At 56.3% G+C, this 15,747-nt stretch overlaps 2 protein-coding genes across 4 annotated transcripts in view; one reads left to right on the top strand and one right to left on the bottom strand.

The window, feature by feature from the left end:
* WDFY4 (WDFY family member 4) overlaps window positions 1-15,747 on the bottom strand; it is a 99,087-nt gene that overhangs the window by 20,898 nt on the left and 62,442 nt on the right. The window contains exons 45-49 of the mRNA XM_070751471.1: window positions 14,404-14,454; window positions 4,411-4,453; window positions 2,117-2,236; window positions 1,353-1,470; window positions 599-708 (exon numbers count right to left, since the gene is read on the bottom strand). Coding sequence (XP_070607572.1) covers window positions 599-708; window positions 1,353-1,470; window positions 2,117-2,236; window positions 4,411-4,453; window positions 14,404-14,454 — 442 coding nt within the window. The remainder of the gene's footprint in view (window positions 1-598; window positions 709-1,352; window positions 1,471-2,116; window positions 2,237-4,410; window positions 4,454-14,403; window positions 14,455-15,747) is intronic.
* On the top strand, window positions 5,258-13,682 carry LRRC18 (leucine rich repeat containing 18). 3 transcript variants are annotated; one of them, XM_070751478.1, is made up of 2 exons: window positions 5,258-5,321; window positions 9,998-13,682. In XM_070751478.1, the coding sequence occupies exon 2, from the start codon at window positions 10,079-10,081 to the stop codon at window positions 10,847-10,849; it is 771 nt and encodes a 256-aa protein (XP_070607579.1). In that variant the 5' UTR covers window positions 5,258-5,321; window positions 9,998-10,078; the 3' UTR covers window positions 10,850-13,682. The 3 variants fall into 3 exon arrangements, with proteins under 3 accessions (XP_070607579.1, XP_070607580.1, XP_070607581.1); XM_070751479.1 differs by having other exon boundaries at window positions 5,279-5,317; XM_070751480.1 differs by lacking the exon at window positions 5,258-5,321 and adding an exon at window positions 7,586-7,607.

The following is a 15,747-nucleotide window of genomic DNA, read 5'->3' on the forward strand; positions in this document are numbered from 1 at the left end:
GGGGGGGCTGCCCAGACCCTCTTGGGCACTTTAGGAAGCTCCCCCCCCCCGAGCTCCACGGCTATTTTGGGCATGAAAACCGGACCCCTGCGTTTTCCAACGCCCGGACGTCTTTGGAAAGAGCAGGAGGCTGACTCTGAAAAGTCCTGCACTGCCCCGAAGGCGAATTTAAACCTCATTCCTGTCCAGTTGCTTTAAGGGGACACGATGGGCCACTTTGTGTCTTGGGCTGCGTGTGGTAGGCAACAGCAGAAAAGGTGAGAGGAAGGGAGGGAGGGAGGGAGGGGACCGTGGGCGAGGGGGGGCAGAGATTGGTCTGAATCTCCTGCTTTGCCTCTGGGTCCTTTGTGTCTTGGGCTAACTTGCCCGGCCGCCCTCGGATGGACCTCTCCCATGTTTGCAGAGCTGCCCTGCAGACCCCTCTGCTGCGCTTCTCCCCTCTCCCCCCCCCGGAAGCGGTTCAGGGCAGAGGCCTGAGGGGGGGGGATAGGGGACAGGGGGGGTCCTCATCCGGGTCCAGCCAGAGCCTGTGGCCCCGGGTGCCACCCCCCCCCCCACTGTCCGCACTTGAAAGGCCCCCCACCCGCGCTCAGCCCACCTGCAGAGAGCGGAAGGCTTCCGTGAAGGGCTCCAGGCGGACCAGATAGGAGGCCACGATCATGGCGGAGGAGTAGTGGGTGAAATAGTGGCACTGAGCCGAGAGGCCGCCTGCGAAAGAGGGAAAAGCCCCAGTCGGTGCACTTCACTCCTGGGCCCCTCGTCTCGGGCCCCTCCAAAATCGAAGGGGCCCTGGGAGGCCTCGCAGCTCTTCCCCCCAGCCGCCTTTCACCAGCGCAGGCCCTTGAGCAGGGCTGACGGCTGACCCCCGGGGAGAGGCCAGGCCAGGTCAGTCCCAAGGGGCTTTGCTTGCTCACTGCGGCCCCCCCACACACCCACCCACCCTCTTCCCAGCTCCTGATTCTCCCCTCCTCGGTTGGGACAGGGAAAATCCTCGGGCCACTCTCTCCCCCTGTAGGGCTCCTTCCTCTCCTCTGCGCCGGTCAGCACCACAATTCTGAAAGGAGCTTTTCTGGTTGTTTGGTGGAGTTGGGGGGAGGAACCAGGGTGTGCCAGGAGGAGACTCTGTGTTAGTGATGGGCAGCTCCACAAGCGAGAGGGCTTCCGGTCAGGACAGGGGGAGGAAGGAAGCTAGACTCTATGGTGGTGGTGGGGGAAAGTGGGCTTCCGGTCAGCCCCAGAACTGAAGGGGGGCTTCCTGTTAGGGCCTCTGAGTGCTTGCTGACCCTATTCTAGGCTTTCCTGCCACAAAGACTGGGGGGGCAGGGGGGTCACTCTGGAAAGGAGATTTGTACCCTCGGTCTTCTCCACTTCGTTGAAGCGCTGGATGAATTTCTCTTTCCTGCCCTCCGTCTGTGCCCCCATGGGCTTGGAGAGGTCCCGGAAGGTGCTTGGGTGGGTCAGGTCCAGGGTCTGGAACACAAACACCACAGCGTCCAGTGATGGTCTCCCAAGACGTTCACTACCACACTGTGGGCGTGGCTTATGCAAGAAACCCTGCGCCCCCCACCCACCCATGCCAGCACCCCGTGACTTACCGACCCCCCTGGCTGACCTGACCCCCTTTCTATGGACTTCTGTGTCACCCCAAGTGCTTTCCCTTTCAAGAAAGTGCGAGTACTCTGTTCAAGACCATTGGGTTGGCCATATATAAACACGCTAACAATGAATCTATAGCTTTAAGAGGTAGTGTTGCAAATTGCCTCTAGAGGGAGCTAGAAAGTATGACGCTCTCTCCCTGCTGTCTCTGTTCTTTCTGCTGATTTACTGTGACCGATGTAGTAAGCTCTGTGATGGATTTGGAAGCTATAATGTATGTCTGATGCATAAGACAAAGACAGGCTTGTAATATTATTATTGCATCGAGAAATAATGACTGTTTAATGTGACTGTGCTACTTCTAAAAGTAAACACTCTTTTACACACTTTGTTGTATCTGCCTTGTAGGACTGAATAATTACTCCTGTCTCCTGGACACGTCTTCCTCGGTGCATGTCCTCGGCCACTCTGGGGCCCTTCTGCGCACTGCTCCACAGCCTGGCTGAAAAAACCGACCCACCTGGGAATGGTAGTCTGCCAGGACCCAGGGAAAGACGGGGTACTGCATGAGGTCGCTGTGCGTCCGTCCCGCCAAAGAATTCAGGCACATGAGGTACTCAAAGTTGCTGATCTCTCTCCTCTGCCGGGTCATGAAAAGAAGGACGATGGGGTCAGTGAAAGGAGCGCGTGACTTCCTAAGTGGATTCTCCCGGGATGGGGCCCAGTTTCTCTCGCTTTCTCTTCTGCCTTTTTCTATGGATGCCTGCAGCCAAGTCTTCAACGCCCCCCCCCGGCCCCCTTTAATGGAACCTCCTGCTCTGGGTGCCCACATCTGCCCCCGTGAATGGAAGGGAATGAAGGGCCCCATGGCCGAGCGCAGAGGAACACAGGGGGTGGGAAAGCCCCCCTCCCCCCTTTGGAGGCCAAGCTCCCAAACTCACCGCCTGGCGCTTTTCCCTACGTTCTCGGAGCCATGATGGATAAATCGGGTGTAATAAATTGGCGGCTCTCCCTCCCTCTTCCCTCCCTCCCTGCCTCCATCTCTCTTTGAAGTGCGATCATCAGGAGCCTCCGTCTCTGGGTATGTGGTCCGGGAGGGGAGGGGGCTCGCAATTCTGTGCGCACTCCCCTCCGTTCTCCCGGTTCCAGTTGGGAAACAGGCTGAACCCCCTCGGAGGATGCGAGAGCGGCTGTTCCGGTAACAGGCGCCATTAGCAGCGTATTTCCAGAGGCTGCTGCAAAGATGGAGCTCTGATATTTCTCCCAAATGTCTGCTAGAATCCCACACCGGGGGCATGGGGGGTCCGCTGGGTAGCCAGCCTTCTTCTCATCCGGTGCCAAACGTCGGCAGAATTTTTTAACCTAACAGCTGATATTATTTGCTATCAATTCTCTCTCAAGCTGTTCATCTCTTCATCTGTAATGAAGGCTTTGTGTTCTTTGTGGAAGAACAGGGCACACACAAACACACACACACACACACCCCGAGTGCCTTGCAGCTGGGCTTTTTTGTCTTCCTGCATTCCAGATCAAACCAACATTTAGAGCTTACAACACCTCCAAATCTGGCCTTGATCATATGCTCATCAGCTGTTTCTGATCCATCGGCTGATCCTGTTGCTGACTGAACTTGGAGAAAGTTGAGCCTAGTCCACTAAACGTGGCTCCGTCCTGCCCAAGGAAGGCCACCCAGGCCCCGGACGGCCCTTTCCTACCAAACGAAGCTGGGTTTGAATCAACAGGTTGACAGTTGGGAGCCTGGTGGTGGAACCAGACCTCAAACCGCTTGTGCCTCCAATGCAACCTGATGGCTACGTTAATCATCTCCATGTGGTCCATTTGCCATTTGGGCAAAACATTTGGGCCCTCCTGCCCATCACAACGCCCACGGATTCCCCCCACCCACCCAAAGTCTAATTATCCCCAGCGCTCACCACCCAGTGATGGGCTATCTGCCACATTGCAGCCTAAGGCCCTTTGAACTCACCGATGCATTGAGGTCTCCCGCTAGGACGGCAGATGCTTCTGAATAACACACATACCACACACAAAAATTGGTCTTTCCATCATTGCAAGTTATCCCCAGGTAGTTTGGCCCTGGTTGTCAGCCGTGCAAGAGAAGTGCAGATATTAACACCTGGAAAGCGTCCAGTTGGACTGTGGCTCGTTAGAAACAAGGATCGGCTCAGATCGACTGCAATCGGACAAGGGACGGACATTTGTTTGGGACGAACATTTTTGGGCAATCCCTTTGGCCCAATATCTCATGGATGCTGGAAGTAGCTTCAAGCCCAGGAGACGGAGCCAGGACCTCTGACCCAAGAGGAGGCAACAGCCTGGGTCTGGCCGGAGAGCAGCTAGCTGCAGACCAGCAGGCCAAGATTTGGGGACCGCTGTGACACACACACACACACACAAACACACCGTTCCTCTCCCTCCCCCTCCCACTAGCCAGGCCCAGGCAGGGATTCCCGAGTTTGCTTCCTGGGTTCCCCTCTACAACTCTCCACTCCGAGGCCTGTAGAGGAATGGCCCCTGTCGTACCTGGCTCAGGTGCATTCTGTCTGCATAGAAAACTCGACTGTGGAGAAAATAATCTTTAAACATTAATTGACGATGGATGGATGGAGGGATGGAGGGATGGATGGATGGAGGGATGGATGGATGGATGGATGGAGGGATGGATGGATGGAGGGATGGATGGATGGAGGGATGGAGGGATGGAGGGATGGAGGGATGGAGGGATGGAGGGATGGAGGGATGGAGGGATGGAGGGATGGATTTCAGTGGAAGAGCAGTGAGAAAAGATTTTACCTGCCATTTTAACAGGAAGGACTTTTTTTCCCCTGATTGTTTTCTGCAAAAAAAGAAATAAATAATAATAATAATTAACATTCTGTCACTCTTTTCCGTCCCTTTTCTAATGGGACCAAAAACTGATTTGTACAAATGGACTTTGATTTCATTGGTGGCCTGATTCAGTTTGGATGCAAACTTGGTCAGTTTAAGCCCCACCCTCTACGGACGTCCTCTGGCTGGGACACCAAAGGCCTGCCAGGAAGCACCGGCCCCTCCGAGTCTTCTCCCCCCCCTCGCCCCCATCCAGATGGCAAGTCCATCACTGTCCTTAGCAGCGGAATGGCCAGCCCTGACTGTGGCCCTACAGGGAGATGCAAACCCACCCAGTACAAATGGGGGGGCTGGGCAACAAGGGAATTTGGGGAAAGGGTTTTACACCCCCAGCAGGGGAAGGGGAGAGACCCGGCCCCAAGCAGACCAAAGAGACCTACAAGAAGGCCACCCCTTTTCCAGAGGGTGGGGGCTCACCGGGAGGGGCCCCAGCTGAAGCCGGAGAGCCACGGGGGGGAGTGACTCCATTGGCCTCCCTGCCCTGGGCCAGTGGCCCTCCGGGGACTCTCTGCCTGTGTAGGGGGGGACCACGCTGGCTGCCACGTGGTGTCCAGGGCACTTTCTGGCTGGTGGTCAGGGCTGCCCGGTGGCCTCCAGCCATGGGGGGAGCTTCCTGCAGGCCAGGCCAGTTCCCTGTCCAGGCAGGTGGTCTGGCTTCCCAGGCCCGGCAGGTGGAGCTGGCCTTGGAAACGAGACCGCCGGGAGTGTCGTTCTTGTTGCGTGGTCTCTAAGGGCTGGGGATTCCCTGTCGCTTGGATACCAATTTTCACAGGCGGCATCACAGCGGCTGACTTCAACCTCACAGGAACCGGTGGGTAAGTCCGCCCCCCCCCCCCCGCTCCAAGCAAAGCAGGCTGCCCGTTGTTTAACACTGGGCTTTCAGTCTTAGAACTTGCAAAACCCTGCAGGGAGAGTTGACCAGGCAGCCCAGAGATTCACCTCCCAACGTGGGTGGAGAAAGAGGAGGTTCCTGGCTGGCCCAGAAAGCACGGGGCCTTCTGGGGGCCACCCTAGCTGGTGTGCAATCCCCTTCAACGTTATTATTCAAAGGGAATGTTTGAAAGGAAATAAAGGCAGTATTTTTTTTAAAAAATACTCATTGTCTTGTTGATTCTCTCTGCGTAGAGTAGAATTTGCAAGGATTCTGGACTGCAGTGTCCGTCCGTCCCCTTAATTTGAACCAGCTTGTTCTTAGGGAGTAAAGCTGCTTGGGTGACGTCCCTCGGCTACATCGCAGCCTCTCAGATGCCGCAGCCTCACCAGGGGTGGTGGGAGGGTTGTATCTCTTCCCCCCCCCCGGGATCAGACGGTTGCTCCCTTTCTCAGCTGTGATCCTTCCTGGCTGTTTTGCCGTGATGTTTCGCTCCCAGCTGTGTCCCCCTGGGAGAGCCACTCGGAAGCCTTTTCTTGACCACTCCAGTCCAAGCGTGAGGAGGGGCATTTTCCTCACCAAGCAGGAAGGAAAGTTTGCCAGCTCCTGGGGACGAGAGCCCTGCAGGGTTTGGCCTTTGACAGCTGCTATGGAGCTTTGCAGGAAAGTATCCGGCCGCCCGCTGCCATGGGGATTCTAGTGTTTAGCCTCTGCAACGGAGAAATTCCAAACGCTTTTATTGCCCGATTTCACAAATCCCTGGCACATACACACACGCCACACACGCCACCCCCGTTCCTCCCCCTGGTCGCTTCCCCTCCAGCCACATCTGCCCAAACCCAGCAGCCCCAAGCGAGCCAGGAACGGGGCTCATCCTTATTCTCTTTGCTCGCTTTGTTGATTTTGATCACAAAGTGAGTGATTAAAAGACCACAGCAGATTTCGGACGAGGTGGGGCGCTTGCCGAAATGCTTTCTAACCCTTGCACGACACTTGCTCCTCAGTCCAAAATGGGCCCGAGAATGACCCCTCTGCGCATGGTCTGAATGTGACCCGAGGACGCCCTGGCCGCCTCTTCCCTTCCTCTGAACAGATCTGGGGGTGTGAAGGGAGGAACCTGGCACACAACACACACACACGTGTGTGTATTGTTCAAATGGGTGGTTGAGGGGAACTGGGGGCCCACCGCTCCCCTCTGACCCCCCTGGATGTCCCTGGATTCCTACATGATTAATGAGCAGCCGAAGAGCCCCGAGCGCTTGTAGCGGAAGCCTCCTGTCTAATGGAGAAGGTGTTCTAAACAAATCCACATTCTTTTACAAACAATCATTTATCAAAACAGTGATTTGCCTCCTCACAATTAAATGCGGGGCAGGGGGAGTGCAGCTTGGATCAGCTGGGGTTAAGCCAACCGGAACCTCCTGGGGGGGCTCTTCCAAATGGGCACGGAGAGATTCGGCACCAAAGACAAACTCCCCGCGTGTCCAATCACACTTGGCCAAGAAAGAGTTCCACATTCTGTTCTGCTCAAGGCAGCACACAAACACACCCGCCCTTCCTGGCCTTTTGTCCCAAAGGGGGAGGGGGCAGAAGGGGAGGGATGCTCTTTGGAAACTCTTCTGCCCTGGGAGTCCCCAAGAGGCCCCCGCCCACCTCCCGGAGCCAGGCTGGGGGCCCAGCGAGCGAGCAAGGGAGCGCAAGGCATCCAGGCACTGAATCCCGGGGGGAAGGCAGAGAGAAGGCAGCCCAGGGAGAAGCAGGGAGGGAGGGAGGGAGGGAGGAGGTGAGTGATAGCTGTCATGAGAATCATGCAAGGGGAGGGGCTGCACAGGGAGTCCTTGCCTTACGGCCGCAATTGGGGTCACCAAGCCATGCGGTCGCAAAGCGGGGTGTGGCATGGCCACATTGTTTAGGGACAGAAATCTGAGCAGGCAGCCTGGGTCCTCCTCCTGTGGGAGACCGGGGGGGGGGGAGTCCTGAGTAAGGGGAGGGAGGGGGCCGTGGGAGTGGGTGAGATTAGGATGAGGGCCTCCCTCCTCCAAATCCTTCATGGGGGTGATAGTGCTATGCATGGGTTGGGTTTGGCAATATATAAGCAAACTGTCCATGTATGTTTAAATGGATTATAACACTATAGCTTTAAGAGTTAGTGTTGCAGTCAGCCACAAGAGGGAGCCAGAATCCTCTCTCTATCTCTCTCCCTCTCTCCGATTACTCTCTGCTATTTCTGGTTTGTCTGTGTGGCTGTGTTGTAGAACTGTGTGTTCAAATGATGGTTTAATGCATTTTGTAAATAAGGCTTATTGTTTAATGTATTGAGGGGGGTTTATAATATTGTATATGCATTGTGAGTATTGACTGATGTAACTGTGCATGACTAGGATTGTTCTGGACTGAGTTGTTTGCCAAAGCAAATAATACTCAGACACTTAATGTCTCTGCTTGTCTGAATGACTCCTCGTATCTCAGGGCTGTCAGCTGGACATCCGCCCCCTCCAGGCTTCTCCCCCCTCTGTGCAACCTCTGGGTAACTCTGGAGTCCACTCTGCACACTCCTTAGAGAGGGCAGCCTAGCCAAGGGGAGGCAGGGGGGAGGGGGCCCTGCGGGGATCCCATTGTGAGGAGGCTATGGGCTTTGCCAGCACTGGCCAGTGACCTCACAAAAGCTCCCCCCCCGATGCCCTCCCCAGGCACCGATATTGGGGGGGGAGGCTGGGGCACCCCAGAGGGCCAGGTAGGTGCCGATGCTGCCACTGCTGCTCCTGCTGCTTGCCAGGGAGAGAGAATCCGGGTGAGGAATTGGCCGAGCCAGAAGTAGCCTGAGTGCAACCCCCTTCCCCCAGGGCACCCACGCCTGCTCCACGCTAGCTGTTATCCTAACACCTCCAAGTCGGGTGATTTACGTCCCGTAGAGAAAGCCTACTAGGCGGGCGAAGAGCCAGGCGCCCCCGTTTCCAGGGCCATAAAACCCGTTGGGGTTCCAGTTGGGGTCAGGCCAGGGACTCTGAAGTGGGGAAGAGGGGGGGCTCTGAGCAGGAGAACCCCGTCCCACCCTCCCACCCTGCTCTGGCCTCCCCAGGACTGGACGGTGGGTGAGAAGGGACGCCCGGAGAGCCCCACGAGGAAGCCAGGCACGGCCAGAAGGGGGCAGTGCTAAACCACTTGGGTTGCCTTTGGGGAAAAGGGCCTAATTTCTGATGATGTCACTAGGACGCGAGTCTCAACCTGAAGGAAACTTCATTTTGACCTGGAAAAACTGTCGCATAAACCCTGATCGAGATCTCTGGTCTATTTCCCCAAAAAGGCCCTGTGAGGACCTCAAAGCTTCTTCGGTCTCTGCTATCCCAAGTGGCAGATCCACAATCTTGGACACAGGACTCGGCTCCTCCCCCTCCCCCCGTTATAAATCCTCTAGCTGTGGATGTGCCCCGCCCTCCCTGGGACCAGCCCTGCGCTGAAGAAAGGCGCATAGAGTTAATGCTTTCCTCAAATGTTGGGTATAAACATTTGCTCTTTTTTGCTACGATTGATAAAAAAAACCCTCCTTTTATTGGCTGGCTATAATTCACGCGTTCACGGCAGAGGGCAGGTCTAGCCACTGCCCTAACCACAGAGATTGAGCATGAAAGCCTGGAGCATCAGAGGATGTCGGAGCACTGTCTATCCCGTGGAAAGGAGCGTCGTTGAAAAGTCATTACTATTTGAATACGGTTTTAATTCCTGTATTGTGGGCTGCAAACTGCCCTCTGTTGCTGCAGCCAGAGGACGAGCCTTAGGGGCTGTCCATCTCACTCCCCCACCCCTCCCTCCCTCAGGCTGCACCTCCGTTGCAATCCCGAGTCCATTACATGTCCAGACATTCACGGCCACCAAAGGCTCTGCTGGTGGTGGTGCAACTTTGGTTCCCTCTAAGACCCCCGAGGGTAAAAGGAAATTAGTTTAGCGCTGTGACAATCCAGGCCTTGAAACGACAGGCGCTTTCCCACTAAGATCAACTCTTTTAGAGCACTAGTAGATACATGTCCGCGCATAACGTATTTTCCAAAGTGTTCGGGAGCCTTAGAAACCAGGCAGGCGGGAAAGTCGCTCTGTTTCCCCCAACCCTGCCTGGTTCTGAGGAAAACGATGACGGAACGAGCATTCGAAGAAAAAGTGATACATGAGAGACAGTATAAAAAGAGCAGGTTTCGGGGTCTGCACAGCCGAACCATTTCAGAAGCTTCCCCCCCCCCAAAAAAGTGGAGAAAACAGGTCTCTCTCTCTCCCTCTCTTTCCCCCCTCTCTCTTCCCCCCTCTCCCTCTTTCCCTCTCTCCCTCCCTCTCCCTCTCTCTCTCTTCCTATCCGTCTCTCCCTCCCTCTCCCTCTCTCTCCCCCTCTCTCTCTCCTTCTCTCCCTCCACCCTCCCTCCCTCCCTCCCTCTCCCTCTCCTAGTCTGGTCAGCTGGGCATGAGCCACGCTTCCGTCTCTGCTACAGCCGGTATTGGGAGCCCTGAGGAAGGGCAGGGCGGGTGTGGGATAAACTGAATTTAATTTGCCCCCCCAAGTCTCGTGGGACTTTATTTGCCGCCCCTCCTGGCTAACCCCGTGCCTGTGTTCTCTGCCTTTGTGTGTGTTTTCAGGGTTCCACACCAAGCACCACCCGCCGACTTTGACCGTTTCGCACCCGCTGAGTCGCCGTCTGTCCAGTGAGAGAGTGGGCGATGGCCAAAGGAGGAGCGAAGCCCCCCAAAGGAAAGAAGGTGACCTTGAAGGTGGCCAAGACCTGCATCAAGATCACCTTTGACGGGAAGCGCCGCCTGGACCTGAGCAAGATGGGCATCACCACCTTCCCCAGGTGCATCCTGAAGCTGGAGGACATCGATGAGCTGGACCTCAGCCGCAACATGATCAAGAAGATCCCGGAGGGGATCGAGAAGTTCCAGAACCTGCGCTGGCTGGACCTGCACAGCAACCAGATCGACAAGCTGCCTGAGACCATCGGGAACCTGCAGAACCTCATCTTCCTCAACCTCTCCAACAACAAGCTGACCGCCCGCAGCCTGCCCATGGAGCTCAACCAGCTGAAGAACCTGCGCAACCTCAACCTGGGCCTGAACCACATCGACAACCTCCCCACCACCCTGGGGGCCCTGAAGGAGCTGCAGGAGGTGGGGGTCTTCGACAACCTGCTGACCCTGATCCCCAACAGCATCGCCAAGCTGCCCAAGCTGAAGAAGCTGAACGCCAAGCGGAACCCCTTCCCTGGCCCCACCGAGGAGGAGGTCTTCATCGACAACATCAAGCGCCTGGAGACGCTCTACCTGGTGGAGGAGAAGGACCTCTGCCCCCCCTGCCTGAGGAAGTGCCAGGAGGAGCGCGACAAGCTCAACAAGCTGAAGAACACGGTGCCCGCCTCGCTGCGGAAGCCCAACTTCTCCAACCTCATGACCCCCAACTCCCTGGCCAAGGAGAACCAAGCCGACTGGAGGTGAGGAGGCCGCCAGGATGACCCGACCCGGCCTCCCTCCCTTAGGAACCGTCCCAACTAATAAAAGAGCTCCGGGTCACCTCTGACCTCTGTGACTCCCACAGACACCCCCTGCCAATCGCAGACACACACCCTCCCCAGGGCAAGGGACCACCGGAGTCTTGTCACCCCCAGGCCTCCTGGCCTGCTTCCAATGGGCGCACCGTGGCTCCTCCAGGGGAAGGGGGCCTCAGCTGAGGTGGGCCGAGCCTTTGGCCGGCAGGCACAAGAGTGGGTGGCCCAAGGTAGCCGCAGACACCCCCCCTCCCGGCTCCCAGAGAAGCCCCCATCAACCCCGAATGGAGGGGGCAGCTCTGCCTGTCAGAACAAGGTTCCCTTTCCAGCTTGATTTGATTGACGTATATGCCACCCAATGCCTTATGTGACTCAGGGCGGACTCAGTTCCAGAGGGGGCTTGGGGAGGAGAGCCAAGGGTCATCCCCTGGGCCCCAAACCTTTCCAACCCTACCAACATTTAGGAGCCAGAAGGGGGGCTGAGCTGGCAAAGTCACAGAGGGCTGGAATTCATCCCCCCGACGATCAGGCCTCTCTCTATTTGCCTACACAAGACCACATCTTGCACCTCAACGTGGTTGTGACCAACAATTGTGGCTATTGTGGCTCCTTTCAAAATTCTCTTAGGCGTCTGGACTAAGGAAAGCGCCCTGGCTCCATTTTCAATATTTCGGTAGATTGTGAACCGTCAGCGTCACACCCGTCACTGAAGGGCTCCTGGATGTGGTGCTGGGCCTTTTCTTGCCTTGCAAGAGTTAATGTGGCAACCTTGGTAATTGCAAGCGGAAATTACTACACACATTGTCCTATTTTATGCCTGAGCTCAGCCCGTAATGGAGTTTTGCAGCCTCTCTGTATCTTACGGGTGTCAGATGAATTAGTACACTGAGAATTTCCAAATGAGTTCCTTCTCTAGCACTGAAACACAACGTTGGCCAGGACACGAAGCCTTCAGACGCTCGAAAGACGCGTCCGTGCAAGCAGAACAAAAGAGGTTGACAGCCCGGGGGCCACAGACAGCGTTCAGGTTACAAAGATGGATCAGTGGTGCCCCCTCCCATATTTGAGTCATGCGACTCTTCAGCCTTTCATGGCTGTGGAGAGACGTTGCACATTGGTGGTGTGAGTCGTTGTGAGGGATCTTGGGTGATGCTGCCACTAGGCACACACTGGGCGGTCCCCATCGTCCACCCCCCTGGGTACATCAGGCCAGGAGGACGACTCCACAAGGAGGCTAACACCACCTTTTGAGATTGGCCTTAGTAACAGGGTATCAAAAATCAGGCTGAGCTGTTTCTCCGCCTTGTGGTTCAGTGAGCTCGCGACACCCATGCGAGGGCTGCCCCCCAGAGAGGTCCTGCCGCTCCGGCCCCTTTTGCCCCTCAGGTCACCCTGAAATCTCTCCCCCTCTGGAGCCGTCTGGCAGGGGCCAAGGGAGCAGGGGGGCCCAGACAGGGGTGGGTGGGCTCCTCCCGCTTTGGGCCGGTTCGCCTGGACCAGTAGCCGGCCAATAGTGACGTCACAATGACATCGCCAAAGCGGATCGGTTGGTGCTGGTCCATGGGCACTGCCATCTTTTTTAAAAAAAAAATATTTCTTCTACGTTTGTGCAGAAGTTTCCGGTGCTGTGCGTGCAGTCGCCATCTTGTTTTTGGCTTTCTTTTAATTTTTTTTTTAAATTTAGGACTAGGTTTTTTTAAAAAAAATATTTCATTTTTGTTCTGAGGATGTGGAGAAGCCTCATTTCTGGCACTGCGCCTGCGGTCGCCACCCTGAGGAAGCGAATTGGCAGTGAGGCAAGTTAGAGCCCATCCTGGCGTCGGCCCCCTCGACACTTTCAGTCCCAGGGTGCCCGGCGGCTGTGAGGGTCCGGGTGGGTGTCAACAGGGTCAGTCAAAGACGGAGGGGCTGTGGGTTCTGCCTCCATCCGTCTGTCCATCACTCTGGGGGTGGGGGGTGGAATTATTGACCCCCTCCCTCGGAGAGGGTCCGATCCACAGCTGGCCTTGGAACACCGTCTGTCAGCTGTGGCGGGGGGGAGGGGGCGTTTGCCCGGGTCCGCCTGGTGCACCAGTGGCGGCCTTTCCTGGACCGGGAGTCTCTCCTCACCGCGAGGCTCGACCTCGGCCACGCTCTCTGCAGGGGGCTGCCTCTGGCGAGCAGGTGGTGCAGAGTCATGGGCCTCCCTAGACACGCCCATGTTTCTCCAACACTCCGCGCTCTGCGTTGGCTGCCGATCGATTTCCGGACGCAATTCAAAGTGTTGGTCATGACCTCTAAAGCCCTACATGGCATCGGGCCAGGTTACTTGCAGGACCGCCTCCTGCCGCACGAGTCCCAGCGACCGGTCAGGTCCCACAGAGCCGGCCTCCTCTGGGTCCCGTCAACTAGGCAATGTCGCTTGGCAGGATCTAGGGGAAGAGCCTTCTCTGTGGGGGGCCCGGCCCTCTGGAATCAGCTCCCCCCACCCAGAGATTCATGCTGCCCCCACCCTCCCTGCCCTCCGTTTGTGCTGTCAGGCTTGGGGCCCTTAATTACTTGCCCCCTGGCCAACGAATGAGATGGGCGCTTGCTGTTTGAATGGGAGCGATTGGTTTTCAAGGTACTTGGGTTTTAGACCAGTTAGTTTTAAATTTAAATTTAAATTGGATTTCAGATGTTTTTATTGTCTTCTATAGGTTGTAAGCTGCCCCGAGTCCTCAGAGAGGGGCGGCATATAAATCCAATTAATAATAAACAAACAAACAAAAAATAAATAATATTAAACATTTTGCATCCATGCACCATTTTCTGTCCTTGCCTCCTTCCCACCCATATATCCACATATTTTTGCTACTGTAATACTGTGCTTTGCCTTTATTTTAAAAGAAATGAAATGAAAGAAGAAGCAATGTCACCAGCTCCAACAGAAACTGTTAACCCACCGCGAGAAGTCTCTCTAACTGACCTCTGCTGGGAGCGGAACTCCCTCCGGCTCCCCCTCCCAGGCGCCCCGCTCTCCTCCGGGTTCCTCCACTAGCCGGGGAAAACCCCCACCTGTTACATTTGGGTGTCCTTTTGATGTGGGAAGTGGCCACGGAGGGACAGAAGCTGAGGAGCAGGCCGGCCCCAGGGGAGGCAGACCCGCCCACTCTATGCCTGTAGCGCTAGTCCTCATGGCTCTTCCTTTAACTCAAAGGTGCGACCGCCTGGGAGAAAGTGACTCGCAACCTGCCCTTGACGTTGCAATTGTTGCTACACACACACACACACACAGCAACGGTTGTGTCTTGCAGCCACAACTGACCCCAATTTGTGACTTTTCAGTGGCGGACAGCAGCCTCGCCTAGTGACCTGAACAGCTGCGGTGAACGTGACCGTGCACACGAGAGAGGGGGGGGGCTCCGTTCCCCCGAAGTCAGGGCTCCCTGTGTCTCAGAGGCAAGTGCATAGCAGGTGCTGCTGACACAAAAGACCACGTTTCACTGACTTCCTTTCTTATGTCATCAGCAGGGGCACAAATACCTTGTGTCGGCCGACTCCTCCGTGGTGCCTTTGGGTTTCCCTGGACGCCACCTGGGGGGAGAGGGGGGAGAGAAAGAACCATTGACATCATTCCACTGGGGGGCGATTTATTCTGGAAGCTTCTGTGGATTCGCGATGGACCCCCTCGCAGCAACGGCCACCCACTGACGGGATTGGAGCCACTGCGGGGGGGACACGCGGTTTCTAAAGAGGGCCCAAGTAAAGGTGGTGGGGGAGGGCTGCAGCCGGCGTCCTTAGGGGCCAACGCCAGGGACCGGTTACTCCTGGTACAGTCTACTTCTACGCACTGGTTGTGGCGGTGGTGTGGGGCTCCAACCGCTCAGCCCCGGACGCCTCTGCGCAGGCCCAGAATATCTCCATGCATGTATGCGTGCCAGTCAGTAGCCGTGGGATTTAGAGCCCATTCCTGGGATGGGCTCCCCCCCACCCCCACCCCTTCCTCAGTCCCCTACCCGGGAGCTGCCCGCCTCTGAGGCTGCTCAGGGGGCACCGGGGGGGGTCTGGGGGGCTGCTTTATCCTGCAAGGCTGCTTTGGGCCCCACTTTGGGTCCTGTGACCAGGAGAGACCCTGGGAGAGGGGGATGTTAATGGAGCAGCCTTCCCAAGCCCCCCACTCTCCTGGGCTGGCCAGGGAGGCCTGGAGGGAGGGAGGGGGGCAGTATTTTATTTACAGCACAATCTGGCCCATTTTAAAACTGAACCTGGTCCCCTTGTTAGCATTTAGCATTTATATACCGCTTGACAGCGCTTGACAGCCCTCTCTAAGCAGCTGCCTGAGACTGCGAGCATATATGGGCCCCAACCATCTGGGTCCTCCTTTGACCCACCTCAGAAGGAGGGAAGGCTGAGTCAACCTGGAGCCTGCTGGGATTCGAACTGCCCAACTGCTAGGCAGCCAGGGACCAGCAGAAGTCGCTTTGCGGTCACTGCACTCTAACCACTGCACCACCGAGGCTCCAATTATGTCTACAGGAAGTGCACCTGTTGATAGACAGGCCTCAACCTTCTTAAATCTCTTTCCAGAAGCCCATTGGGTTAGAAGCAATTAGGAAACGGCAACGTGATTGGTCTTTTCTTCAAGAGTGACAATCATTTGACTTTCATCTCTCTCCCGGTTGTCTCAGTGGCTATCATCGCTCTAGCAAGGTCAGAAAGGGGCATTCACCAAGGCGGCCAGATTTTGCCCAGCAAAGGCGCCCGTTGCCGAGTTGCTGGGCTCATTCCCGCTCGACTAAGGGTAGGACAACGGGTTGGGCAGCCTTGGCGACTGTCCGTTTCGAAGTTCTGCAGATGTAAGAGAAACGCAGGTCTACCGATCTACCT

This window comes from Erythrolamprus reginae, chromosome 4 (assembly GCF_031021105.1).
Source record: "Erythrolamprus reginae isolate rEryReg1 chromosome 4, rEryReg1.hap1, whole genome shotgun sequence".
NCBI lineage: Eukaryota > Metazoa > Chordata > Lepidosauria > Squamata > Dipsadidae > Erythrolamprus > Erythrolamprus reginae.